The 26,065-nt window shown below is 52.6% G+C and overlaps 2 protein-coding genes across 3 annotated transcripts; one reads left to right on the top strand and one right to left on the bottom strand.

Annotated features, from left to right (window-relative positions):
- Window positions 1-3,126: 3,126 nt before the first annotated feature.
- Window positions 3,127-7,462, top strand: TMEM125 (transmembrane protein 125). Of its 2 annotated transcripts, none has more exons than XM_025396031.1 (4): window positions 3,127-3,225; window positions 3,724-3,931; window positions 5,641-5,796; window positions 6,036-7,462. In XM_025396031.1, exon 4 carries the CDS (start codon window positions 6,178-6,180, stop codon window positions 6,835-6,837), a length of 660 nt encoding a protein of 219 aa, XP_025251816.1. In that variant the 5' UTR covers window positions 3,127-3,225; window positions 3,724-3,931; window positions 5,641-5,796; window positions 6,036-6,177; the 3' UTR covers window positions 6,838-7,462. The 2 variants fall into 2 exon arrangements, with proteins under 2 accessions (XP_025251816.1, XP_025251805.1); XM_025396020.1 differs by having other exon boundaries at window positions 3,819-3,931.
- A 9,613-nt stretch (window positions 7,463-17,075) lies between these two features.
- On the bottom strand, window positions 17,076-20,088 carry C1H1orf210 (chromosome 1 C1orf210 homolog). Its single transcript, XM_025360536.1, has 3 exons — window positions 19,962-20,088; window positions 17,793-17,909; window positions 17,076-17,648 (listed from the first exon to the last, which is right to left on the bottom strand). Exons 2-3 carry the CDS (start codon window positions 17,809-17,811, stop codon window positions 17,326-17,328), a joined length of 342 nt encoding a protein of 113 aa, XP_025216321.1. The 5' UTR covers window positions 17,812-17,909; window positions 19,962-20,088; the 3' UTR covers window positions 17,076-17,325.
- Window positions 20,089-26,065: the final 5,977 nt, after the last annotated feature.

The raw sequence follows: 26,065 nt of genomic DNA on the forward strand, positions 1-26,065 counted from the left end.
GTGCCCAGACGAATTACATTATTTAATCCCCCTACAACTATATAAAGTAAGTTATGTCATCTCCGTCTTACAAATGAATGAGACACATGGAGATTAAGCAGTTTTTCTCCGGTTACACAGCTAGAGCTGGGGCTTGAACCTTCAAGATCAATCTAGCTGCAAACCCAGTGTTCTTTCCACTATTCATTCATTCATTCAACAAATGTTTATTGAGCACCTACTCTATGCCAGTCCTGTTCCAGGAGGTAGGGATAGGACAGTAAACAGACACAAATCCTTTCCTTCAGGAAGCTTACTATCTAGGAGACAAAACTCCCATTTAATAAGAAAGATATATAGCATGTCAGAGTGATCATGCTAAGGAGGAACATAAGGAAATAAAAGACATAAGGACAGGGGATAGGAAGTACTGGGGAGGTTGCAATTTGAGACAAGGTGACCAAGAGGTCTCCCTGAGAAGATGCCATTTGAGAACATTCCTGAAGGAGGGAGGGAGGGAGTCATGTGGATCGGAAGCATTCCAGGCAGATGGAGCTGCTGGTGCAGAGGCTCTGGGGCAATAGGAATGAAGCCGGAGAGGGCCTTAAGGCGGCGGGAGGACTCTGCTCCTCTGAGGGAGGCGGGCCGCTGGAGGGACTCTGCACCTCCTAACTGGATCACTGGGGCCACTGGGTTAAGAACAGCCTGTGGTGGGAACGTGGCAGAAGCTGGGAGACAGCCCCGCAGCCTCTGCGTTCTCCCCCAAGTACTCCCATTCGCCACCTTCTTGTGAATCTGCGGGTGGTTCGTCCGCACCTTCCGCTCTGTGCCCACGGCTGCCTCCTCCTGCTGACCTTCACCGTCACCAGTCTGAATTACCCCAACAACCTCTGTTTTGGGGACAGAGTTCAACAGCCCTGTGAGAAGCCTGCCTTTCCACTTGACTCCAAGTTACTTGATAAGACCCAGAACTAGAATAGAGCCTTGCCCAATCAATGTTTAAACCAACGAAGCTTTTAGGCTTTGTTTCTCCCATCCAAAAAGTTCCCTTCAAACCCCCAAGGGAAAGGGAAAAAGAAGGAAAATTTCATGGGTCTCCTGCTGCAGCTCTGCCTGGAACAGCTGGCCCATGGGTCTGGCTGGGACTGGACCCTCCTGGGGACCAGGGTGGGTAAATAAATGTCAGATGTGTACAAGAGGAATCTGCAGCCAGCAAGCCCTGTTGGGCCTCTGGCTCCCCTGCTCCTCTGAGTCAAGCCCCTTTATTATAAAGGGGATACCTTTATAATCCTTTGCAAAGTGACAGGATGAACACCTGCAATACCACACCACTGTTTCCCCACCCATTCTGCCCAACCATCCTCCTGATCCAGCCTGCCCTGACCTTTCTCTGAGGGGAAGGACATCTAGAGCCATGCCATCCAGTAAGGACACAGCCACATGACAGATGTGGTGCCTGGGCATTTGCAATGTGGCTGGGATAAATGAGATGCACTGTAAGTGTAAAATAATACCCACCAGATTTTCAAGACTTTTTTCACGCCTGTAATCTCAGCACTTTGGGAAGCCGAGGCAGGAGGATCGCTTGAACCCAAGAGTTTGAGAACAGCCTGGACAACACAGCGAGACCCCCATCTCTATTTTTAAAAATAAAAATAAAATACCTTGTACAAAATAAAACTGTAAAATAGCTCATCAATAACATATATTAAAATGTGTTTTGCAATTAAAATATATTAATTTCAATGTATTAATTGTATGGGTTTCTTTTTCATTTTTGAATGCAGCTATTAGAAATGTTCAAATTATATCTGTGGCTCACACTATATTTCTTTTTTCTCCCCCCACCCCACCGAGATGGAGTCTTGCTCTGTCACCCAGGTTGGAGTGCAGTGTCGCAATCTCACCCCACTGCAACCTCTGCCTCCTGGGTTCAAGCGATTCTCCTGCCTCAGCCTCCTGAGTAGCTGGGACTACAGGCACCCACCACCATGCCTGGCTAATTTTTGTGTTTTTAGCAGAGACAGGGTTTCACCATGTTGGCCAGGCTGGTCTTGAACTCCTGAGCTCGTGATCCACCCACCTCAGCCTACCAAAGTGCTGGGATTACAGGAGTGAGCCACCGTGCCCGGCGGCTCAGGCTATATTTCTAGTGGACAGGGCTGTTCTAGAATTATGACTGGCCTCCAGTCACCTCCACGGAACAAAGCAAAGAGATGGCAAAAGCGGGCTAAGTACAATTATTTTGTGAACTGATAATGACAAGACAAGTGTGATCTTGTTTTTCTTTTCTAGTTCACACACATGAGGAGGAGACAGCAAGAGACACCACAGGGGCTGGTCCAGGAGATGAGGGACAGCCTATACCAGCTCCAGCCAGCCTGCCTTTCACCAGTCCGGAGGGTGGTGTGTGTGTGTGTGGTGCCAGATTTGCCTATTAAAAGCTCCGACCGTGTCCCTGTTAAACTTCAGAACCCTTCATGGGCCCCTTACACGGTCCAAGTGCCTCACTATGGGCCTTCAAGACCCTGAACCACCTGAGCCAAACTTGTCTTTCCAGCTTCATCTCACATGCTTCCTGCTCAAAACCCCCACAGCTGTCAGTTCACGCTATCGTTTAGTCTGCTAATCAATTATTCAACAAATATGTGTTGATTATTTCCTACATACTAGCTACTGAGGTCATGATGATTAGTAAAAGACACACTGTCCCTGTACTTGCTGGGGACCACACATCTAGCAGAGGATGACAGGTAAATGCATAATAGGCAGTTAAGCACATTGCAGTAAGAGTAGTAGTTGGGGAAGCACAGGGACCATGGGTGCACGCAAGAGGCACCTAAACCAGCCTGCAAATCAGGGAGGGCTTCCTGGAGGAGGTGGCATCTCAGTTGAAGAATGCAAGTCGCTCAGACTGAGGCTGGGGAGTGGCAAATATCCCAGGCAAGAGAGAACTCTTGAGTTCAAAAACTGGAAGGGCAGAGAGGAGGGCAGGGTGCCAGTGGCAAATGACTGACCTGGTGCATGTGGCAGAGGCTTTATGAGCCTTGTGAAGGAGTGTGGCGTTTATTCTGAAGTGTTTATTCTGGGAGCTCCTGTCTCCCGCCTGAAAGGCCTTCACCCCTCCTCCCTGTTCACTCAAATCCTGCTTCCCCAGTAGGATCCAGTCTGTGGGGCAAGCCAGGCGTTGGAGGGAGAATGAGCGAAGGGCTTTTGGAGGCTCCAGCCTAGGGCCAAGGAATGGAGGTACTGGGGCTGTGTTTGCGGTCTGCTGGTGTTGGAATTTGGGGCTAAAGCTGGGTTTGAGGTTGGCGTTGGGTTTGGGGGCTGGATTCAGGAACAGGAGTCGAGGTTCGGGCTGAGCATGAGGTTGGGATCTAGGACCTTAGTCTAGAATCTGAGTTGGAGTTAGGAGTTGGGAGCTGAGATTTCTAGCCAGACTTGAGGTTGGATTTGGAGTTGGAACTGGAATTGAATTTGGAAATGGGGCTGGGAGTTGGGGCTGAGATGTGCGGCAGGAGCTGGGACAGGGGTGGAAGCTGGGGGTTCTAGCTAGGGTTTGCAGCTGCAGCTGGAGTTAGGGGGTGGTTTTGAAGCTGGAGCTAAAGTTAAATCGGGTCGGAGCTGGGGAATGGGTTGGCGCCCGGACTCTGGGGCAGATACACAACATTCCTCCTGCGGCCCAGGTCGGCGAATTGTGTTCCCAGCCCTAACAGCAGCAGACAGAAGCCCCTCCCTTCCCAGGAATGCCTCTGCCCAGCAGAAGCAGCAGTGCCACGTCAGCCAATCGGCTCAGGCCCTGCCCTGGAAACGACACCTGTTCATCCTCCTCCCCACAGGCTCACCTGAGTGCAGGCTAGGCAGGTGAAGTGTCTCCCCGGAAACCGAGCTAGAGCGCCCCACCTGCTCAGCCCTGCCTTCTCGGATGGGATCCAGCACGCCCAGGCTTCTCGTGAGTTACCTATTGTCCCCCCACACCCCACCACCCCTACGTTCTCCCACTCGCTTTTCCCCTGAGAACCTCCACCCTGCCCCCAGCCTGGCCCCCGCTGTCTCAGCACACCTCTGCAAGCACTTTCAGACCAGTGAAGTCACAGCCCAGGGGAATGCTGGGACAGACTCCATGGCCACGCCCACCTCCCCCACTTCCTTGGAGGCATTGGCACCAGCCCCTGCCCACCTGGGGGGTAGGGGTCAGCCTCTGCAGAGGAGTCTCCGGCAGGTCAGATACCTTGTCAGGATGTAACCTGTGTACGGCCACATAGTAATATTCCCAGAATGACCCAGGACCTACATCTTCTGCCCTGTCCTGCCTGCTTTGGAGGGGTAACATCATTTTCATGTATTCAAAAAGCACGCTTTGAGCATCTATGCAGGCTCTAGGCCCCGTTGGAATTCCGAAACGAAGATGTCAGGTGGCTCATCCCCACCCCTCAAGATAAATGTTATTGTCCTCACTTTTCAGATAAGGAGACTGAGGCTGTAAGAGATGAACCACTCAGGCTTCCTGGCACCTCCCCTAGACCCCTCTCCTGGGCTCTGCAGGGCTCTGGACTGACGAACCCCCACCCACACGTAGCACAGGCATCAGCCTGCTTGCTTCTGTCTCTGTCTCCTGCTGCAGACTGGGGCTCCATGAGGGCAGGGACCTCATGTGCTTTATTTTTGCCCAGTGTGAGACATGCTGTCCTCTGGAAGACACGTTAAATCAGCAACCACTGTTAGGTGCCTGGCCATGCTCCTACCGGTGGGAAGGACTGGAGCTGGGGTTCAAATCCAGAGCCCTCTTTTTTCCTTTGCTCCACTTTAGAGAAATCGTGGAGGAGGATGGCATGAGGGAATGGCGAGTGTGGAGAAGAGCAAGGGGAGCAGAAAGACCAGTGAGGAGGTGGAGGCGGGAGCTGTGAATACAAGAGCAGGGAACTGGCTAAAGAAGTGTTTAGAGGTGGAGCCCTGGGGACAGGATGTGGATTAGATACTGCAGAGGGAGGAGGAGCTGGCCGAGAGGGCGGTGATGGCATGCCTGAAGTGAGGAACGCAGGAGGAGCAGGTTTGAGTAAGATAACGAGCTTAGGTTGGGACCTGTTGCATCACAGGGACATCAAAGTGACAAGTGACTCAGGAGGGAGATGTAGGTTGGAGAGAGGAATTTGGGAACCGGCAGCTTATAACACCAAACTCATGGCTGTGGGATTGGATGGGATGTTAGGGGAGGGAGGGTGTTAGGGGCCTGGTCCTAACCCACAGAGGAGGAGGAGACACAGCCCTAAAAGAGAAGTATCGGGCCGGGCGCGGTGGCTCAAGCCTGTAATACCAGCACTTTGGGAGGCCGAGACGGGCGGATCACGAGGTCAGGAGATCGAGACCATCCTGGCTAACATGGTGAAACCCTGTCTCTACTAAAAAAAATACAAAAAAAAACTAGCCAGGCGCGGTGGCGGGCGCCTGTAGTCCCAGCTACTCAGGAGGCTGAGGCAGGAGAATGGCATAAACCCGGGAGGCAGAGCTTGCAGTGAGCTAAAGTCCGGCCACTGCACTCCAGCCTGGGCGATAGAGCGAGACTCCATCTCAAAAAAAAAAAAAAAAAAGAGAAGTATCAAGGTCAGTCAGGCTTCTGGTTCCAGAAGGGTTAAGTCATAAGCACCCCCTCCATCCCCACAGCTCCCCCCCAGGAACCAGTGGTGACAGCTGAGGCCATGTGAGTAGGATCCTGAATGAGGCTTTATCTCTGGCTGTTCGTCCCATCGTCCACCGTGGCACCAGCTCCCTCAGCCAGCCGGGATGGGACCAGCGACTGAGAGAGCCAGAGGCAGAGAGGTCAGGGCCTGGGTGAGGGGATTCCCTGGAGGGTTTTGGGGGGTACTATATGGGCAGGATACTCTCCTGGCTTCATTGGAGAGCCATTTCCAAGGGACAGTGCTGCAGAGGGGGCTTTCCCAGGGGAGATTCAGGGGGACACCGGGGTGGATTCTCAGGGGTCATCCCCAAGGCTCCCCAGGTGGGACCATGGGGGATAGGTGGGCTGGGAGGGTAAGACTGTGATTCTTCCCCTACAGGTGAGGGTGACTATATCCTGGACTGTGAGAGGAATGGGACTCTGGGCCTGTAGCTGCCAAGCAGGTGGCGGGTGCTCCAGGCTGTGATCTGCACCCTCTGACCCCTGACGTTGACCTACCCTGACCCCTGCCTGACCAAGCCATGTCTGAACAGGAGGCTCAAGCCCCAAGGGGCCGGGGGCTGCCCCCAGACATGCTGGCAGAGCAGGTGGAGCTGTGGTGGTCCCAGCAGCCACGGCGCTCGGCGCTCTGCTTTGTCGTGGCAGTGGGCCTCGTGGCAGGCTGTGGCGCGGGCGGCGTGGCACTGCTGTCAACCACCAGCAGCCGCTCAGGTGAATGGCGGCTAGCAACAGGCACTGTGCTCTGTCTGCTGGCTCTGCTGGTTCTGGTGAAACAGCTGATGAGCTCGGCCGTGCAGGACATGAACTGCATCCGCCAGGCCCACCATGTGGCCCTCCTGCGCAGTGGTGGAGGGGCCGATGCCCTCGTGGTACTGCTCAGTGGCCTCGTGCTGCTGGTGACCGGCCTGACCCTGGCCGGGCTGGCCGCCGCCCCTGCCCCTGCTAGGCCACTGGCCGCCATGCTGTCTGTGGGCATTGCTCTGGCTGCCTTGGGCTCACTTTTGCTGCTGGGCCTGCTGCTGTATCAAGTGGGCGTGAGCGGACACTGCCCCTCCATCTGTATGCCCACCTCCTCCACCCACAGTGGCCATGGCGGCCATGGCAGCATCTTCAGCATCTCAGGACAGTTGTCTGCTGGCCGGCGTCATGAGACCACATCCAGCATTGCCAGCCTCATCTGATGGAGCCAGAGCCCTTCTTCCCACACTGGCCTCAGTGTCCCCAGAGCTGAGCCAGGGTGTGAGTGCATGTGGACGCTGAGTATACGTGAGTGCGTGTATGCCCCCAGGCTGGGTCAGCTCTTCTGTGGATTGCAGAAGAGTGGTGCAATGTGATGAACAGCCCATGTGTTCCCACACATCCACACCATGGGAAGGTTAATGCGTGCCTCCTTGGAACTGGGTGTTTGTGTCCATGGAACTTCCTGTCTGTATCTCAGGTCAGTAGACGCAGAAACACCTCATGATGAAGACTCTTGAGCCCCATTTCCAAAACCCCTCAAATCCAATCCTGTCCTGTAACATCCATCAAAGATTTCCATAGGGGTGACTGGTGTCCACCCAAGACTGCACCAGTGCCTGCTCATTGAGGAGAGTAACTGCTGCCAGGCAGAAAGAATATGGGCTCTGCAATGAGACAGACCTGGCAGGGATTTCCCCGTTGAGCACTAGCAGCTGGAGGAGTTGGGAGTTCGTGGCTATCATGGTTGTGTTCATCGATTGTGGGGATGAAATGTCATTGTGCATGGAAGGCGGGGCTCGTGGCTGATGTGCAATAAAATGGCGGCTGCCGTTGTCATTGTCTCCATCTCAGGATGTCACCTCAGAGACCCTTCCTCCCCTACCCCAAGCCCCGCCCCATCCAAAACGAACTCCTCACTCCTATCTCAGCCTCATAAACGGTGCCTTGAGGGTCTCCTCAGTCAGGCCTATGGTTTCTCCTGTTAGGTAGGGAGAGGACGGACTGGATACCAGCCTTGGGAAGGTTGTTGGTTTCCAGTCCCAGGGAGAGGTGAGGGACCTGAGTCCTTCGCATTTGCTCACATGCTGGGTCAGGATGAGGCCTTACGTGTTTGGTGTTATTAGCTGGTTTCTCTGGCAACTGCACCTGCCATCGGCTGTGCCTCAGCAGATTCCCTGAGGGCGACTGGGAGGCTACAGCTCCCTACCCGACCTCTGAAACCAGAACATCCCGCGTCTGGGCAGTGGCTGTGCCAGCTGGCCTGCTCTAGGTTCCTGGGCATGGGAGAGGTGTTTCAAACCCCCTAGGGTGGTGAGAGTCACTTCCTGCTTGGAGTCAGCCCTGGGAGGATCCCCCCTCTGTAGCATGCAGTGCCGTTTCCTGGGTGATGGAGATCCACGGGAAGCAGCACTCAGGTGTTTCATCACTTCCTGCTTCTCGAGGTGCAGACTGCATGAAGCCCGTGGAAGATGCCCAGAGAGGCAGGGAAATGAGACCTGTCTTCAAAGAGATGTTACAGTACAGAGGCTCTGACAACAAAAAGTTGACTTTCAGCAGGCAACGTCAAGGATGTCTCCTGGAGAAAACACCGGGCTGACAGATGAGGGGAAGAGTGTTGCCAATGGAGGGAGGGAACAGCGTGAACAGACCCGGGAGAGAAAGACAAGGCGTGTCCCAGAACGCCAAGGACAACAGAAACGGCTCCCCTGGGTGCTCCAGGGGTACCTCATATCCACCATATTCCAAACTGACCCTGCTCCTCTCATCTTGAACGAGCTCCTCTCTCACCCAGAAGTGCCATGCTCAGGGGGCATCTAGGTTACAGACTTGGTGCAGTGCTAGATGGCACCGTCACTGTCTCCTCACCCAAGTCCAGTGACAAATCACCAACTCCTCTGCTTTCCCTCACACAGATTTGTCTGGCAAGCCATATCTTCATGCTCACTGCCCAGAAGGGACCCTCTTCATCCCTGCCTGAGTGGCACATCAGCCTCCTTCTCCCTGCTTCTGCTCTTTTCTTCTCTTCATTCCCCTTCCCCCGGCCACGCACACGCACATCCCTTGAGCCAGAGTGATCATCCTAAAGCTAAAACGAAAATGTGCCTCAGAGCCTGTCTGTGGCTGCCCACCCCTTCCAGGCTCCCTAACCTGGTTTGGTCCCACTCAGAAAACCCCATGAGCAGCCCCGCTGAGCTATTTCCACCAACTCCCCAGGCCCTCTCATTTGTGCCAGCCTTTACATGTTCTGTGCTCTTTGCCTTCTCATCCTTCAAGATCCAGTTCTCCAGGGATCTTCCTTGGCCCTTAGACCAGTGAGTTTCCCTCTTTCTAGGCCCACAGCACCCTCCATTGTAGACCCATCTGCAATTATTTCTTTTTGTGCCTGTCTCCTTGATCAGGTGAGCTCGTCCTAACCAGACTGGCATTGTGCTCACCTGCTCATATGCTCATCCCTTGCTCCCAGCATAGGCATGACACAGAGTAGGTCCTTTTTTTTTTTTTTTTTTTTTTGAGACAGAGTCTCCCTCTGTTGCCCAGGCTGGAGTGCAGCGGCAAGATCTTGGCTCACTGCAACCTCTGCCTCCCGGGTTCAAGTGATTCTCCTGCCTCAGCCTCCTGAATAGCTGAGATTACAGGCGTATGCCAGCACACCTGGCTAATTATTGTATTTTTAGTAGAGACGAGGTTTCACCATGTTGGTCAGGCTGGTCTTGAACTCCTGACCTCATGATCCGCCCACCTCGGCCTCCCCAAATGCTGGGATTATAGGCGTGAGTCACCGTGCCCAGCTGACACAGAGTAGGTTCTTTATTGGGTGGATGAAGGACTCCGGCATGGCCAGATGGCAATGTGTGTGCAAGGAGCAAGGAGAGACCCACCTATAACTGGGAGGGGATAGGGAAAGTAGGCCACTGCCCCTGTTGGCCCTGAATCTGTCCCTCCCAAAGCCCCATGCTCTCTACCACAGTTCTCACTCTTCCTGAGTGCCCAAGAGCAATCGATCGCTATGACCCACTCCTGGCCTGATATGGGACTACAAAATGTCCTGCTTTCCTGTAATATGGGGAGAAATACCCTTTCCTTTCATCTGAGACAGAGTTAGACTCTTGCAATTCTCACATTATTATTATTATTTTTTTCTTTGAGATCGAGTCTCCATGAGTCACCCAGGCTGGACTGCAGTGACGTGATCTCTGCTCACTGCAACCTCTGCCTTGCAGGTTCTTGTGCCTCACCCTCCCGGGTAGCTGGGATTACAGGCGCATGCCACCTTGCCCGGTTATTTACAATATTTCTTTTAAGAAACTAAAGAAAAAGCAGAAGCATAGAGGCTCAGAAAATGGGGAAAGAGGGGGTTACCTGGCATAAGCATCTGACTGAGCAGCTGCCGTGGGCGAGTCCAGCACCAGGCTCTCCCGGGAAGGACGGGAGATGGAGACTAGGGCTCATGGCCCCAGAGAACTGATCCCATAGGGTAATGGACAGCCAGCTATAACAGGAGACAGGTGATGGTACGGGCTATGTGAGGCACAGGCAGGGCAAAAATGTGTCTACCTCCTCAATCACTAACGTAGGCTTCCCACAACCTCTTGCCTTCAGCCTGCTCAAGTCATTTCGCTAAATACTTTCTCCGCCTCCATTGCAACCGGAAGCTCACTGGCATCTCCGTTCTCCCTCTGTAAAGCTGCTTCCTCCTGACTTCACTGCCCTCTCCTGTCCACCCCCTTACCACCTGGTTAAGGTTCTGTCGCCATCATTTCACCTGCTCTTTGACAGACTTGTCAAGTCCTTAGCCCCCTGCCTTTGGGTGCCACCCTCCCAGCCAAACCCCCTCCATGGACAAATCCACCCATCTGCCTTGGATGCACCTGCCCCACTGTGAGTGGCCATTAGAGAAATCTGCACAGCCAGATAGCCTGCTGTCACTGTGAACTCCTCTATCAACTTCTCAGCTGAGGCCAGGCACAGTGGCTCACGCCTGTAATCCCCGCACTTTGGGAAGCTGAGATGGGTGGATTGCTTGAGCCCAGGAGCTCAAAATCAGCCTGGGTAACATGGCAAAAACCCTGTCTCTACTGAAGATACAAAAAAAAAAAAAAAAAAGTTCTCATCTGAATCTGCACTGCGGTTCCTCAGTGACACTGCCTTTTCCTGGTTGGCTCCTGCTCAAACAGTGACTCTGAAGTTCTCTCCACCCTCTTCACCACCCCCAACCCCAACATCCCCTCCCTCTGCACTCACCTCCCACCCCCAGCACCACTGTCTGCAGAAGACTTAGCCTCCTCCCTTCGTGACAAGGCGAGAGCCCATGACAGGAGCCCTTCACCACGGCTCCCACCAAATCTATCCTCCCTTACTCCTGCTTGGCCAGTGGCCTTGGCAACCCAGCAGAGGAATTTGGACTTTGTCCTCAGGACACTGGAAAACATGGAAAGACTTTCACCAGGGGAGTAGGATACTGTGGCCAGAATAGGATTTGGGACTTGCTGGCTGCTGTGTGGAGCCAGGGATTGGCCTTAGAAGAAAAAGAATGAGAAGAAATGGTCAAACAGCCCGTCTCGGCTGGCCACCGAGGGACAAGAAGCAGCTGGCCCAGCTAGAGAGTTTGGGAAGAGTATCCCAGAAAGAAGGAATAGCACAAAGAAGGGTCCAGACCTGGAAATCTAAACTGGCATTAGATGAAGGAAAAGGCCAAAACGGGGGCTGATGGAGAGATAGCGTAGCCTGGTCTGGACCTAGAGGCTCCCCTCGGATGGTGTGAGGTGGAGAGAGGGACTTGACACATGTTCCTCCTGGGTTTAACAGTCAAACTCTAGATTCTAAGCCATGTCTCTTCATATCTGAGACTGGAAGAATCTGCTCTAGAAACTGCCAAATCTAGGCTGGGCACGGTGGCTCACACCTGTAATCCCAGCACTTTGGGAGGCTGAGGCGGGCAGATCACAAGGTCAGGAGTTCAAGACCAGCCTGGCCAACATGGTGAAATCCCATCTCTACTAAAAATACAAAAATTAGCCGGGCGTGGTGGTGGGCACCTGTAGTCCCAGCAACTTGGGAGGCTGAGGCAGGAGAATCGCTTGAACCCAGGAGGTGGAAGTTTCAGTGAGGTGAGACCATGCCACTGCACTCCAGCCTGGCAACAGAGCGAGACTCTGTCTCAAAAAAAAAAAAAAAACTGCCAAATCTGGTCCAGTCCAGGTGGTCCTCACATCACATCCAGTAACATCTCACAGGAGACTTCGGGCCTCTGGACACTCAGGTCTCCTTGAAGGAGCTTCCTCCAGGCCCCAAGGGACCCGCACATGCCCCGTCACACTCAGCTCATGCAGGAGCACAAGGACAGGGGCTGCCTTTCTGCCTTCTGCAGGGGTCCTGTGAGACTCCCCTGGGCATAGCCCTGGCAGCCACCCCAGATACCTGGAGGGCAACAGAAGCTGAGGGCCAGGCTCAGCCAGGGACGGGACACACCAGCTCTACCCTCATGACCTGCTCTCCAAAAACTGGACCTTGTACCCTGAAACTTCTCAGCCCCTATTCACTGTAGAGGGTGAAGGTGGGAGGACCCAGCCCAGGCAAGATAAGAGTCCAACAGCCAAGAGGGTCCTTCTCTGAGTCTATTTCATTGTTACTTCAAGGTGAGATAACGGTGTTATTGTGGAGTGAGGTGAGCAAATTGCAGTGAACTTGTTTGAGCCTCATCTTCTCAATCTATAACATAGATTAAGCAGGGCTGTTGTAAGAAAATGTTAGAACAGCCAGGCGCGGTGGCCCACGCCTGTAATCCCAGCACTTTGGGAGGTCAAGGCAGGCGGATCACTTGAGGTCAGAAGTTCAAGACCAGACTGGCCACCATGGTGAAACCCCGTCTCTACTAAAAATACAAAAAACTTAGCTGGGCGTGATGGTGCATGCCTGTAATCCCAGCTACTCAGGAGGCTGAGGCAGGAAAATCACTTGAACCCAGGAGGGTGGAGGTTGCAGTGAGCTGAGATCGCACCATTGCACTCCAGCCTGGGTGACAGAGCAAGACTTCCGTCTCAAAAAAAAAAAAAAAAAAAGTGCTAGAACAACATCAGTACTATTATTCTACAGCATCAGAGATTCTAATTCAAATCCTTTGCTGTCCTGACCAGATCTTCCAACCTAAGTCCTGAGAAAGAGACAATCAAATCCCCAGCGGGAAGGGAATGAGGAGGAAGGAGATGAGCAACCCCCTCCCTCAGGACGAACACTGGTTACCTCTTATGAGGAGCTGTTGCCCTCAGGGTGCCCACAGGGATATCACTAACACTGCAGAGCACTTGCTCCGCTCAGTTCCACTTAACATAGACTCATTTCATCCTGCTAACAACCTTATGAGGTAAGCACTGTTTTAATCCCCATTTCACTGAGAAGTTGGGGCGCTGAGAGGCTAAGTAACTTGCCCAAGGCCTCCCAGCATATACATGGCCGAGCCAGGATTTAAATTCAGGTAACATGTGCCCTCAACTCACTTTGCCAGTCTGCTAGGAAATTGCTGGAGTTTCCTTTTTTTTTTTTTTTTTTTTTTTTTCTGAGACGGAGTCTCTCTCTGTCACCTAGGCTGGAGTGCAGTGGCGCCATCTCAGCTCACTGCAAGCTCCACCTCCCAGGTTCACATCATTCTCCTGCCTCAGCCTCCTGAGTATCTGGGACTACAGGCACTCGCCACCACACCCAGCTGATGTTTTGTATTTTCAGTAGAGACGGGTTTCACTGGGTTAGCCAGGATGATCTTAATCTCCTGACCTCGTGATCTGCCCGCCTCAGCCTCCCGAAGTGCTGGGATTACAGGCGTGAGCCACCGCGCCCGGCCAACTGCTAGAGTTTCTTAATCGTCATGTTGGTGGCTTTGTGGGACTCCATCTTTGGCCTCCACACACTGCAAGGGATGTTGCCTTGCCTTTGAGGCAGCAGGATGAGACAGTGGGTGGCTGGGTTGGGATTCCCAAGGCAGAGTAGGTAGTGGCAGCTGCCAAGGAGTGGAGGACAAGGTGAAGGAGCAGGGGCAGAGGTAGGTGGGGCCAGGACCCGAAGCCAGAAGAGGCCAAACCAAAGAGGGCCTGGCCGCATCCCAAGCTCCCAGCAGCTTCAACACTCCCAGCCCTTTGTGCCTGTGGGCCCAGGTCATGCTCCCTCCTTGCACTTGAGGCCAGGCACGCAAACCACAGTGGGAAGAAATTCCTCCAAGGAATCAAGGCCTTGAAGAATGGGGTCCAAGATTCTTGTGACTACAGGGCCCTGCTCAGGCAGGCTGGCCACCCACAGCAGGTTCTGAGGGGAAGCCCCGGCTCGGGCACCCTGCGGGGCATAGGCTCAGCAAAATCAACTGCGGGTCTGGGATCAGGCCATTACCTTCTTCTCCTGGGTCCCTCAGAGGTTCTGACTGACGCCCGAAAGAGTACAGGAGAACAGGGCCAGCCGAGCACAGAACTGCACGCAGGGCAGCTCCTCTGTGGTGGCAGTCAAAGGAGCCCAGGGGCAGGGGGCAGGCCCAGCTGCCTGGGCAGCAGGTTTTCCTTGAAGGCCAGGACATGCCCCTTAGGTCAGTCTCTGGGGTCCTCCTCCAGGGTCTCAGGCTGGGGCAGCCTCTGCTCTCCCCAGGCCTGTGAGGGGCAGACCATCTCTGGACTCAGGAACCATGGCCAGGTTGGGGGTCACGTGAGCTGGGCTTCCCTCCTCTCTGCTTCCTCCAACTCCCTTGCCAGGCCTTGGTCCGCTGACAATCTTGAGATGTGTTTCCCACTCCGCTCCTCCCTGGTGATCTCATCCACTCCCGCTCTCAGTGACCCTGGTGCTAAGTGTTCCCAAGCCTGTGTCTGCAGACTAGACTTCTCCCTGCGAACCCAGCGGCCCCGAGGCATCTCCCCTGAAATCCTGCATCCAACACTGAATCCCCATTGCCCCGACCTGCTCTTTGTCCATGCACCCAGCAACCAAGCCAGAAGCCAGGGCGGTTTTTTCTGATACCTACCTATTCCCCATATCCAAAGTCAACAGGTCCTATCAGCAATTCCTCCCTCCTGTCTCGGAGTCTGTTCCTATGTCACACCTTAGTCAGGTCTTATCACCTTCTCTCAGTGTCTCCCCCTAATCCATCTCTGCACAGCAGCCAGAATGACTTTTCTATCATGATTATGTCATGCCCTTGCACAAAAAAAGTCCACAGATGAGCCTCCATTGTTCTCGGGTTGAAGTGTGAACTTGGCATCCAAGACCCTAACAGATCCAGTCCACTCTTGGGCTTCCTCACTACCATGGGCACCTCTCAGACACTACACTCAAGTCCTCCTCAATCTCCCACCAAGCACCTCACTACATTTGCCAATGCCTCACTTCCCTTCTGTACCAGCTCATTCCTCAAAGGCTGACACTGTACTTGGGGAACACATGGGGGCGGCTGCCTGGCTCATGAGAACTGCCTCTTGTCTGAGAATGATCTGGAACAAACAGATAGGTTCCCAAAACCATGTCCCTTGGACTCACAGCAGATTATGCTTTAAGCCCCTGTATACTTGACCAAAGCTAGGCCAAACTGATTCTCTTGTCTGAGCACTTGAAACTTGGAATTGAGAGTTTGGAAGTCCTGGTTATAGAGAGTCCCATCAGTGCCCCTAAATAACAGGATGCTAGATGTGAAATGCCTGACCTCTGGCTGCTGGGACTGCCTGCTTCCTGCTGTCCCTTTGATTCTATGCAACAGCCAGGATTCTCCCCCAAACTCCTTTCTATTGCTTGCAATTAAAAATAGCTTAACTCAAGTCTTTTCCATCTTAAAACTAGCTCCCTTGTGCAAGAATCTGAGGATACAGAATAAGACACAGCCTGGGGCCTCAGGGAGCTCCCTGAGGAGTTTAGCTATGGGGGCAGGCATAGTAAGGGGCAAGTACAAACTGTCATAGAGATTAAAATAATCCTGTAAATCCCAGCACTTTGGGAGGCAGAGGCAGGAGGATTACTAAAGTCTAGGAGTTCAAGACAAGCCTGGGTGATACAGTGAGACGCCATCTCTACAGAAAATAGCCATGCACAGTGGCACATGCATGTATTCCCAGCTACTTAGGAGGCTGAGATGGGAGGATCACTTAAGCACAGGAGGTCGAGGCTACAGTGAGCTGTGATACCCCCACCATACTGCAGCTTGGGTGATAGAGAAAGACCCTGTGTCAAAAAAAAAAAGATGGCCAGGTGCGGTGGCTCACACCTGTAATCCTACCACTTTAGGAGGCCGAGTCACCTTTTGGAGGGCAGATCACCTGAGGTCAGCAGTTTGAGACCAACCTGGCCAGTATGGAAAAACCCCATCTCTACTAAAAATACAAAAATTAGCTGGGTGTGGTGGTGGGTGCCTGTAATCCCAGCTACTTGGGAGGCTGAGGTGGGAGAATCGCTTGAACATGGGAGGTGGAGGTTGCAGTGAGCCAAGATTGCGCCACTGCACTCCAGCCTGGGCAACAAGAGCAAGACTCCGTCTCAAAACAAACAAAAGATGAAAACAAAATGTGGACAGGACAATACTAGAGAAGGGCTCATGGAAGGTGTTGTGGAGGGGGGAACATCTGAGCAGTGTCTTCTAGCTCTGAGAGATAAAGCCCAGCTCCAGAAAAATAAAAATGAGTGACAATTTTTTATTTTTATTCAAAATGAAAATAGATTTATTAATTCCTGTGAAAAACATATTATAACCAGATTACCCACTTTATTTATAGGAAAACAATTCATTAAGAAGCTGGCTGGGCACAGTGGCTCACGCCTGTAATCCCAGCACTTTGGGAAGCCAAGGCAGGCAGATTACCTGACGTCAAGAGTTTGAGACCATCCTGGCCAACATGGCGAAACCCCGTCTCTACTAAAAATATAAAAATTAGTGGTCAGGTGCAGTGGCTTATGCCTGTAATCCCAGCACTTTGGGAGGCCGAGGCAGGTGGATCATGAAATCAGGAGATTGAGACCATCCTGGCTAACACAGTGAAACCCTGTCTCTACTAAAAATACAAAAAATTAGCCGGGCGTGGTAGCAGACACCTGCAATCCCAGCTACTTGGGAGGCTGAGGCAGGAGAATCACTTGAACCTGGGAGGCGGAGGTTGCAATGAGCCAAGACGTGCCATTGCACTCCAGCCTGGGCAACAGAGTGAGACTCCGTCTCAGGAGAAAAAAAAGAAAAATGAAAAAAGAAAAAATGAAGCTTGGCACTGGTTTTCACCTGCACAAATGTTACCATCTGGGCATATTTGAAATGCTGGCAGGTAGGCAGGCCATCACAGTCATAGAGGATTTAGGAGAAGAGTAGCATAGGCAGGGGGACCAATGTGAGCAAAGGTGCCTGGGGAAACTGCATGGCAAGTGGTGGGAGGGAGAATAACATTTAGTTCGAGAGTAAAGTAGGGGAAGGCAAGAAAAGAAACCAAGAGGTCCGGAGGCATGATCACAGAGGGCCTTATATCCACACTCAAGCCTTTGTTTGGCTTTATCCTGAGAACAGCAGGGAACCATTGAGAGTTATTGAGCAAGGGAGGGTCATTGTCACTTTGCTGGCTAGTGTCAGGAAAGTGAGGTTTACTCCATCCCTGACCAACCTTTAAGCCCCAGCCACCTCTGTCCCTGAGGTTCGAGGAACCCCCGTGTCATAACCACTGTCCTTAAGCTGTCAGGCATGGAGGGAATGGGGAGGGTCCAAAGATGGGAGCTCAGAGGGAGAAGTTGTCCCTGCTACCCTCTGTCCCCAGCTCGCCAGTCCCAGGCTGAATGTAATTGTCCTCGATGAAGCCATCATCATCCTCATCTTCAGCCACCTGTGGGCGGCCCCCTCTTCCTGTCCCAGGCAGTGGGCGGTGCCGGTAGCTGGCATGGTATCGGCGGCAGAGGTGGCATTTGGCAGCCAGTGCGATGAGGAGTGAGAGGACCACAGCCCCCAGCACAAATCCTACCAGCACAGGCCACGCCCGAGCCCCAGTGCCTGGGCCAGGGGCCACAGCAGATGCTGTGGGGAGCTCCGAGGGCCCCACAAGTGCTGCAGAGAAAGGGATAGCATTATAGGTGGGTCCCAGAGGGGGCTCCCTGGAGAAACCAACAGGAGTGCGGGTAGGGTCCTTCCCCCAACCCCAGCCTCTAAGGGGAAGCCCCTCACCCCCATCATCCTCCCACTGTCACTCACTTTTGTTTGTCTCATTCATGGAGGGGCTTGATGACACCAGTGAGTCTCAGCCTCAACCAGAAAGAGCCCTGGCTCTGAGGACGCCCCCAGATGCCAGGCAGCCCCAGGGCACAAGTCCTAGAAAATAACGTAGGTATGGGTGTCAGGGACGGTCACAGGGTGCACTTTCCAGGTCACACTCACAGCGATGGTAGTGCTGCACAAACTCTGGGGACTGGACAACTGACCACACCAGTTGTCCACAGAAGAGAAACAAGCTGAGCCTACAGAAACTGGCTATTTGTAAGGGACCATCACAGGGTTTTGCTCTGGAAGATGCTAAAAAAAAAAAAATAACTAAATTGTAGAACTTACTGAGCATTCCTTGTAATTCAAGCACCAGGCATCATGCTCACAAAACCCAGTAAGGTAGGTATAAACATTATCCCCACTTTATAGATGAGGGCTCTGAGGCTGAAAAAGGTGAACTGACTCAACCAAAGTCCCCAGATTCGAACCCAGAGCCCAGTCTGTTGCACTGCTTGGTAAGCTAAGGATGGGAGACAGGGGCAGAGGTGGGTCCTGGCTCCCAAAGGTCAGAAAACAGCAATTGCTTGGAGCTACCCAGCCAAAGCGGAGACTACATATGGGGAGAGTGATGCAAGTCCCAACTGAGGACAGGGGCCCTGGACACAGCCAGAGCAGCCCTGGCCCTTCTGCCTCTAAGTTGAAAGCAGCTGCTGCCCACCTCTACTCTCAGCCCTTCAAGCAAATCCCTGTCCATTCACCTCTACTTACAGGAGGCCCACACTCTGCCCCTAGAGGGAGGCTCAAGCCAGGGAGTATTCAAATGAGGATCACCTGAATCAGGAAATTACCACCCAGGGCTGGGGACACCTACAGGAGGAACACTTCAATTAGGGGAGTAGCTGGAGGAAGATCATCCAGGCTTGGAAACACCTGGAGTGTCTGGAGGAGGCACACCTGAATCTGGGGAGTATCTAGAGGAGGAGCATGAAAGTTAGAAGTACCTGGCAGACGAAGAGCTAGGGCAGGAGCGTATCTGCAGGTGGAGCACCTGAACCAAGGGAGTCCTTGGGGGCAGAGTAGCCAGGCTAGGAAAGTACTTAGGAGAGAAGCTGAGGGGAGTACCCCAGTATATTCTTTGATACAAGTGCCTTCAAAATTCCCCCCCACCTCCTCACGTCCAACCTGGCATCAAGCCCCATCATCTCTTCCACTAAACATCTCTGGAATGACAATACCCTTCTCTCCACCCCTCTGCCACAGCTGAGTCCAAGCCACCTTCCTCTTGTACTCTAGCCATAATCTCCTAACTGGTCTCCCCACCTCTGGTCTCTTCCCCGGAGTGATTGGCCTAGAACCCAACTCTGACCCCATCACTAGCCTGGTTAAAATTCCTTTAAACGCTCCCCATTCCCCACAGTGCCTTGCAATCCAGCACATGGCCCTCAAGCCAAACTCTTCTTCCTCTTCTCCACAGTTCCCTCCCCAGCACTCCAGACAGACACACACACCACCCTCCCACTCACCCACCCTCCTGCTCCCTGGCCACACCCTCCTCAGTTTTTGGGGCCCCAGTCTGTCAAGGCCAAATCAGACCATACCTGCCTGTGAGGTTGTCCCTGGACCTACCCTGGGTGACCTGTCACCATCCTGCCCAGTCAACCGTCAGTCAGAACCAGTCATTGCTAGGTGGGCAGCTCCCCATGGTCAAGTGCTGGCTGATGGATCTGTACCCTCGTGCTGCAGGGAGCTGGGCACTCAGCCGCTCAGTGTGGTGCTTGTGACATTAACGAGGGGAGCAGGAGAGACGTCCTAGGAAGGAGAGGTCACCTGCTCATTCATTTCTCAGCCTGCTGTGGACCTCATCCTAGCACTAGGTCCGCAAAACATGAGAATGTGTAACACTGGAATGAACTGAATTCAATCTGACGTTTCTAAGGTTGTACTCCTATTCCTTTCCTCCCTGCCCTGTGAATTCTTCCCAAGAAGACACACACACACTAACCTTCCAAGGGCACATACACACTCCCCAACAAGCCTCTGAACTCACAGCCCACACTGACCTGCCCATCCCCCATACACACATACGCATAGTCGCCCCTCCCCCCAGGTCACACTTTCCTCCACCAACAAACACACCCTTTGACATGCACAGACACCTACCCCCACTCTGATGTGTAGCTTCTTTCCCGCTGCCAGGAGCCCCTGAGGATCTGTGCAGAGCCTGGGTACCCCCTCCCCGGCCCCCCCGAGCCTTCTGTTCCCACCTCAAGAACTGTGCACAGTCCGCGGAGTAAGCTTCCGGCTGGGGCCGGCAGAACCTGGACAGGTGGGCGGGTCAAGGCCAAGCTTGACTCACCTGCGGAGGCAGTGGGCGGGGCCGAAGTTGCAGGTCGGGCAGAGGGCGGGCTGCGGCAGCGCCTCCAGTGGGGAGGGATCATTCTACGTCTCCCCCAAGCTTTTGCCAAGAACTTTATGGGTGTAGACCTCACCCTCACCCCCCAATGCTGGGGGTTTGTACAGCTGGGATCCAGAGAAGGGTCCAGCGGCCCCTAGAGGGGCAGATACCTCAGCAGGCAGATGCTCAGGCTGATAAACAACTGAATGTCCGGTGACTGGTACAAAGTCCAGAGTTGAAGCAGGAGCTTTGCAGGCCTGTAAGGGTGGTGGGCTGGAACCAGAGCGGGTGGGGAGGGCATTCTTTCCAGGCAAAGCCAGAAGGACCAAGAACTCTCCCTAATTGCCTGCAAATGGGTGTGTAACTGTGTAGGGGGTGAGTGGTGGATCTGGATGGGGGCTCAACCTTCATCTGGATCTCAGGATTCTGTGACCCCACAAGCCAGCCTCTGAACCTCTCCCGGGTGCTCTCTGATTCCCTTTAGCTTTCCTCATCTCTGGGCCTGGTGCCCCCTGTTCTTCAAGTTCCAGTTCAGGAATCACCTTCCCTGAGCCCTCCCTCTACCCTGCAAGCCCCTACTCTTCCACGCCCAGAGCACCCACAGCATTCCTCATTATCTTGTGATTATTCGCTTTCCCAGGGTGGGGCCAGGCTTTGACAGCCTGTGGCTCCCAGCACAGTACTGAACCAGGCCAGGCTCCCCGTAACTACCTAAGGGAAGAAGGACAGCATGTGCCAAGGCCTGGAGGCCCCGAATTCACAAGGAGAGACAGGGCACAGTGGGAACAAGGGCTGCAGAGAGGCCAGGCATGGTGGCTCACGCCTGTAATCCCAGCACTTTGGGAGGCCGAAGCGGGTTGATTGCTTGAGCCCGTGAGTTGGAGATCAGCCTGGGCAACATAGGGAGACCCCATCTCTACTACGAACACAAAAATTAGTTGGGCGTGATAATGCTCACCTGTAGTCCTAGCTACTGGGGAAGCTGAAGCGGGAGGACTGCCAGAGCCCAGAAGTTTTAGACTACAGTGAGCCATGATTGCGCCATTACACTCCAGCCTGGGCTACAGAGCAAGACCCTGTCTCAAAAAAATAAAAGAGGGGGTACAGAAAGGAGATGCAAACAAGGCATGGTAGAACTGTGGCTGGAAGGTGGAGGCCAGTTCACACTTGGCCTTGAAAATCTTAGGTTGAAATCTGAACCCTCAGGGCATCCCTTCCCACCTATCCTGCCTCCTCTGCTGCAGCTATACCAAACTATTTTCTTTTCTTTTTTCTATTTTCTTTTTTTTTTTTTTTTTTTGAGACAGAGTCTCTGTCACCCAGGTTAGAGTACAGTGGTGCGATCTCAGTTCACTGCAACCTCCAGCCCTGGGGTTCAAGCGATTCTCCTGCCTCAGCCTCCCGAGTGGCTAGATTACAGGCATGCACCACCACACCCAGCTAATTTTTGTATTAGTAGAGACAGGTTTTTGCCATGTTGGCCAGGCTGGTCTCGAACTCCTGACCTCAAGTGATCTGCCCATCTCAGCCTCCCAAGTGCTGGGATTACAGGCATGAGCCACTGCGCCCGGCCACCAAACTCTCTTCTATTCCCTGAACCCACCATGCCCTCTCATCTCCCTGGCTCTGCTCCCTTCTCCTGGGACTCCTGCCTTCCCCACTCTCCACTGCACCCCTGCAGATGGTGGCCCTTCTCCCCTATATCCTGAACCATGTCGGGTGTGATTTTCTCTTTAGTTTCCCCCAACCTGTAAACCCTGGGAGTGGGCTCTGCATTGGTCTTGTTTCCATCATATCCCCCATATCTAAAATGGCAACAGTATACTCTTCTGAAACAAATTTGAGGAAAGAGAGGATTATCCTGGATGGGGCAATGAGGCACCAAGGAGGGCTTAGGGTTTTACTTTGTTTTTGAAGCAAGGAAATCATGAGATTCAACTGATATTCATGAGCACCTACCACGTCCTAGACACTGTGCCAGGTTTTGTTAAATTGAGGTGTTCATATACCATAACCTAATTCATATAACATAAAATTCCCCATGTTAGCCATTTCCTGGTACACGGTTCAGTAGTGTGTAGTACATTCATAATGTCATGCAACCATCACTCTAGTTCTAAAACATTTTCATCACCCCAAAGGGATACCCCTGACCAATTAAGCAGTATTTCCCACGTCCCTTTCCCCCCAGTCTTTCACGACCATTAATTTGCTTTCAGTCTCTATGGATTTGCCTGTTCTGGATATTTCATATAAATGGAATCACATTTATGCCAGCTTTTTAATGAACTGTTTCACTTAATCCTTGTAACCATGCTATGAGGTAGATGTTAACTGTCCCCTTAATGGAAAAGGAAAATGAGGCTGTGAGAAGGTAATTGGCATGAAGTCCTGCAGAGGAAAACAAGCAGAGGGTCTGCACATCCATCATTCAGTAATTTATTCAATGAATATTTTTTGAATGGCCACCAGAGTCACAGCCAGCCCATATGTCACAGATTGCTGAAAAGCAGATGGCTAGCTGCTGGACGGCCCCACATCGTGGAGAACAGAGGGCAAACTGGGTATCAGCACCCACGGCTCCTCAGCCAAGAGCTCTGATGTAGTGAACAACCTTTACAACCTTCTGTGGCAGCCCCGGCAACCATGTGGTAGGCTCTGTGCTAGCTTGTGGGACAATTTCTGCCGCCATAAAGCTTCCATTCTGGTGGATAAGATGAACAATACACAAAGAAATAAATAAGATTATTTCAGATAACAGTAAGTGTTGGGAAGAAAACAGCTTCGTGATAGCTCCATGTGTACATGAGGCGGCTGCTACTTTAGATAGTCGGAAGAGGGGACTCACTGAAGAGGGCACATTGGAGCTGAGATCTGCCTAAGAGTGAGACAGCGATTGTGCCAATATCTGGGGGCAGAGCATTCCAGCTAAAGGGAACCGCCAGCACAAATGCTGAGATGCAGGAGCACGGCTGGCTTGTTCAACTACAGCAAGGCAGCCGCTGGATGGAGTGCAGAAAGATGGGGGCAGATCTGAGGGGCTACACCAGGTGATGTCAGGAGGGGCCTCATCGGATCTCTCCGGGAGATAGGAAGTCACTGGGCATGTGAGCAGAGGACTGCTCTTTGCATTGTAAAGGAACCGGTCTGTCTTCTGCATGAAGTATGGACCAGGGGAGGCCAGGGTAGAAGCAGGAGGCCAGTTAGGAGGCTGCTGCAATCATTGAGGGGAAAGGACATGTGGCAGCCGGGAAGTCTGGGGAAGGTGGGGACAAGTGCTCAGACTCCAGATATATCTGAAGGTAAAGTTGACATGATTGGCTGATTAATTGTGGGACTTGAGAAAAAGAAAGGATTCAAGAATAACTCCAAAGTTTTGGCCTGAGCAACTGGAAGACTGGAGCTGTCGTTTAATGAAGTGGGAGGAGTCTGGGAGGGAAACTAGGACCTCAGTTTTGGACACATTGGATGCCTGTGAGCCATCCGGTAGCATCCTGAGTAGAGCGTAGCGTCAAGTGGCCTGGATGCAACGGGCGGTGGGGACTAGAAATATACACTTAGGAACCAACAAAACATAGATGATTGTCAAAGCCAGGCATCTGGATGAGATCCTCAAGGATAAGTGTAGAGAGAGAGGAGCCCTGGAATGTGCCAGGAGTAGAGGTCAGAGTGGGGAGGAAAAGCAGGAAAGGAGACCAGGGAGGGGCCCATAAAGTAGGAGGCAAATGTGGGAGAGTCCTGGCCAGGGAAGAAAGCGTTTCAAGGGCAAGGGCTCAGCTAGCTTGGTTAGTCAAATGCTGCAGGAAGGTTTTAGAAGATAAGGAGTGAGAATTGACCTTTGAAATTGGCAAAGTGGAGATCACCAGTGACCTTGACAAGAGCAGGGGTTTTTTGTGTTTTGGTTTGGTTTGGTTTGGTCTTTTTTTTTTTTTTGGAGATGAAGTCTTGCTCTGTAGCCCAGGCTGGACTGCAGTGGCATGATCTCAGTTCTCTGCAACCTCTGCCTCCCAGGTTCAAGCGATTCTCCTGCCTCAGCCTCCCAAGTAGCTGGGAATACAGGTGCACGCCGCCACACCTGGCTAATTTCTGTAGTAGAGACGGGGTTTCACCATGTTGGCCAGGCTGGTCTTGAACTCCTGACCTCAAGCAATCCGCCTGCCTCGGCCTCCCAAAGTGCTGGTATTATAGGCGCGAGCCACTGTGCCCAGCAATGAGAGCAGTTTTAAGAGACAAGAGAGCGTTCTGGGGTCAACCGCCTGATTGGAGTGAAGCATAAGTATGGGACCAGAGGAAGTGGAGGCCACGCCTCCAAGGAACTTTGCTATAAAAGGAGCAGAGACATGGGACTGACCCTGGAGATGGGTGTGGGACTAAGGGAGGATTTTGCTTTAAGGGGAGGAGCTGTTAAACCATGTGTGTAATGCTGGCCAGAATAAGCCAGGAGAGACCGGAAACTGATGATGCAGAAGGAAGAGAAGGGACAAGGCAAGTGTGGAGTCCCTGAGGAATCGAGAGGGTGGGGTCAAGGGCACGAGGAGGGTTGGCAGCAGAGTCCCTCTGAGTCACAGGAGGAAGGTGGCTTAGACAGGTGAAATGCACTAGGTCTGCAATGGGAACCTTAGGAAGCTTTCCCCTGATGGCTTCCATTTTTCCAGAGAAATAAGAAGCAGTGTCCTCAGCTGAGTGAAGAGCAGGAAGAGGGTGCTGAGGCTGAAGAGAAGAAAAGGTGTGAATTCACCACCCCAGAGCATGGCAGAGATAATGGGCCCAGCCGTGTAATGGGTTTACCAGACAGCCTCAGGCCCCCTGTAAGGTAGATGGGCATGGTCAGTTAGGGTGTCTGAGTTTTTCCTTTTCTAGTCCCTCCAAGTGCAGGTGGGGAGAAGATGGAGAGAGGGGTTTTGGCAAGATTAGGGATTTGCTGGGCAAATATGAAAAAGCAAGAAGGGGGCGGGCAAGGGAGCTGAGCTGCGGGCAAGGGAGTGGTTGTAATGATGGCCCACAGTATCTGGTCAGGGTAAAGGGGGAAGTGGGGACAGAGGAGTGCAGAGAACCCAAAAAGGTGGTAGGATCAATGGATTTCAGGATGGATTGCTGGTGTACTAGAGAGAGTGAGTAGAAAAAATAGATAAACAGGAGGTGGTGGGCAGATGGTGGCAGAAGGAAATTGAAGTTACACTAGGGGATACAGTTTGTTTTTTTGTTTTTTTGTTTTTTTTTTTAGACAGAGTCTCACTCTGTCACGAGGCTGGAGTGCAGTGGCGCGATCTCCGCTCACTGCAACCTCCGACTCCCTGGTTCAAGCAATTCTCCTGCCTCAAGCTCCTGAGTAGCTGGAATTACAGGCACGCACCACCACGCCCAGCTAATTTCTGTATTTTTAATAGAGTTGGGGTTTCACCATGTTGGCCAGGATAGTCTCGATCTCATGACCTCATGATCCTCCCGCCTCGGCCTCCAAAGTGCTGGGATTACAGGCGTGAGCCACTGTGCCTGGCCTGCAGGGTTTTTATTTTATTTTGTTTTGTTTTTTTAAGAGACAGGGTCTCAGCCAGGCGCAGATATGCTTGCAGGCCAGATGCTAATAAGATGTTCCATAAAAACTTACTGGATGAATGAATGGTTAGAATTCCAGGCAGCTCACTTGCTCACGCCAGATTAAGAACTGGTGTTATGGGCTGGGCGCGGTGACACATGCCTGTAATCCCAGCACTTTGAGAAGTTGAGGCAGGCTGATCGCTTGAGCTCAGGAGCTGGAGATCAGCCTGGACAACATGGTGAAACCCCGTATCTACAAAAATAAAAAATTAAAAAAAAAATTAGCCAGACGTGGTGGTATGCACCTGTAGTCCTAGCTACTAAGGGGGCT

Source organism: Theropithecus gelada, chromosome 1 (assembly GCF_003255815.1).
Source record: "Theropithecus gelada isolate Dixy chromosome 1, Tgel_1.0, whole genome shotgun sequence".
In the NCBI taxonomy this organism is placed as follows: domain Eukaryota; kingdom Metazoa; phylum Chordata; class Mammalia; order Primates; family Cercopithecidae; genus Theropithecus; species Theropithecus gelada.

Excerpts from the sequence above, each read along its gene's own strand:
- TMEM125 (XM_025396031.1), top strand. The coding sequence starts at position 6,178 with ATGTCTGAACAGGAGGCTCAAGCCCCAAGGGGCCGGGGGCTGCCCCCA.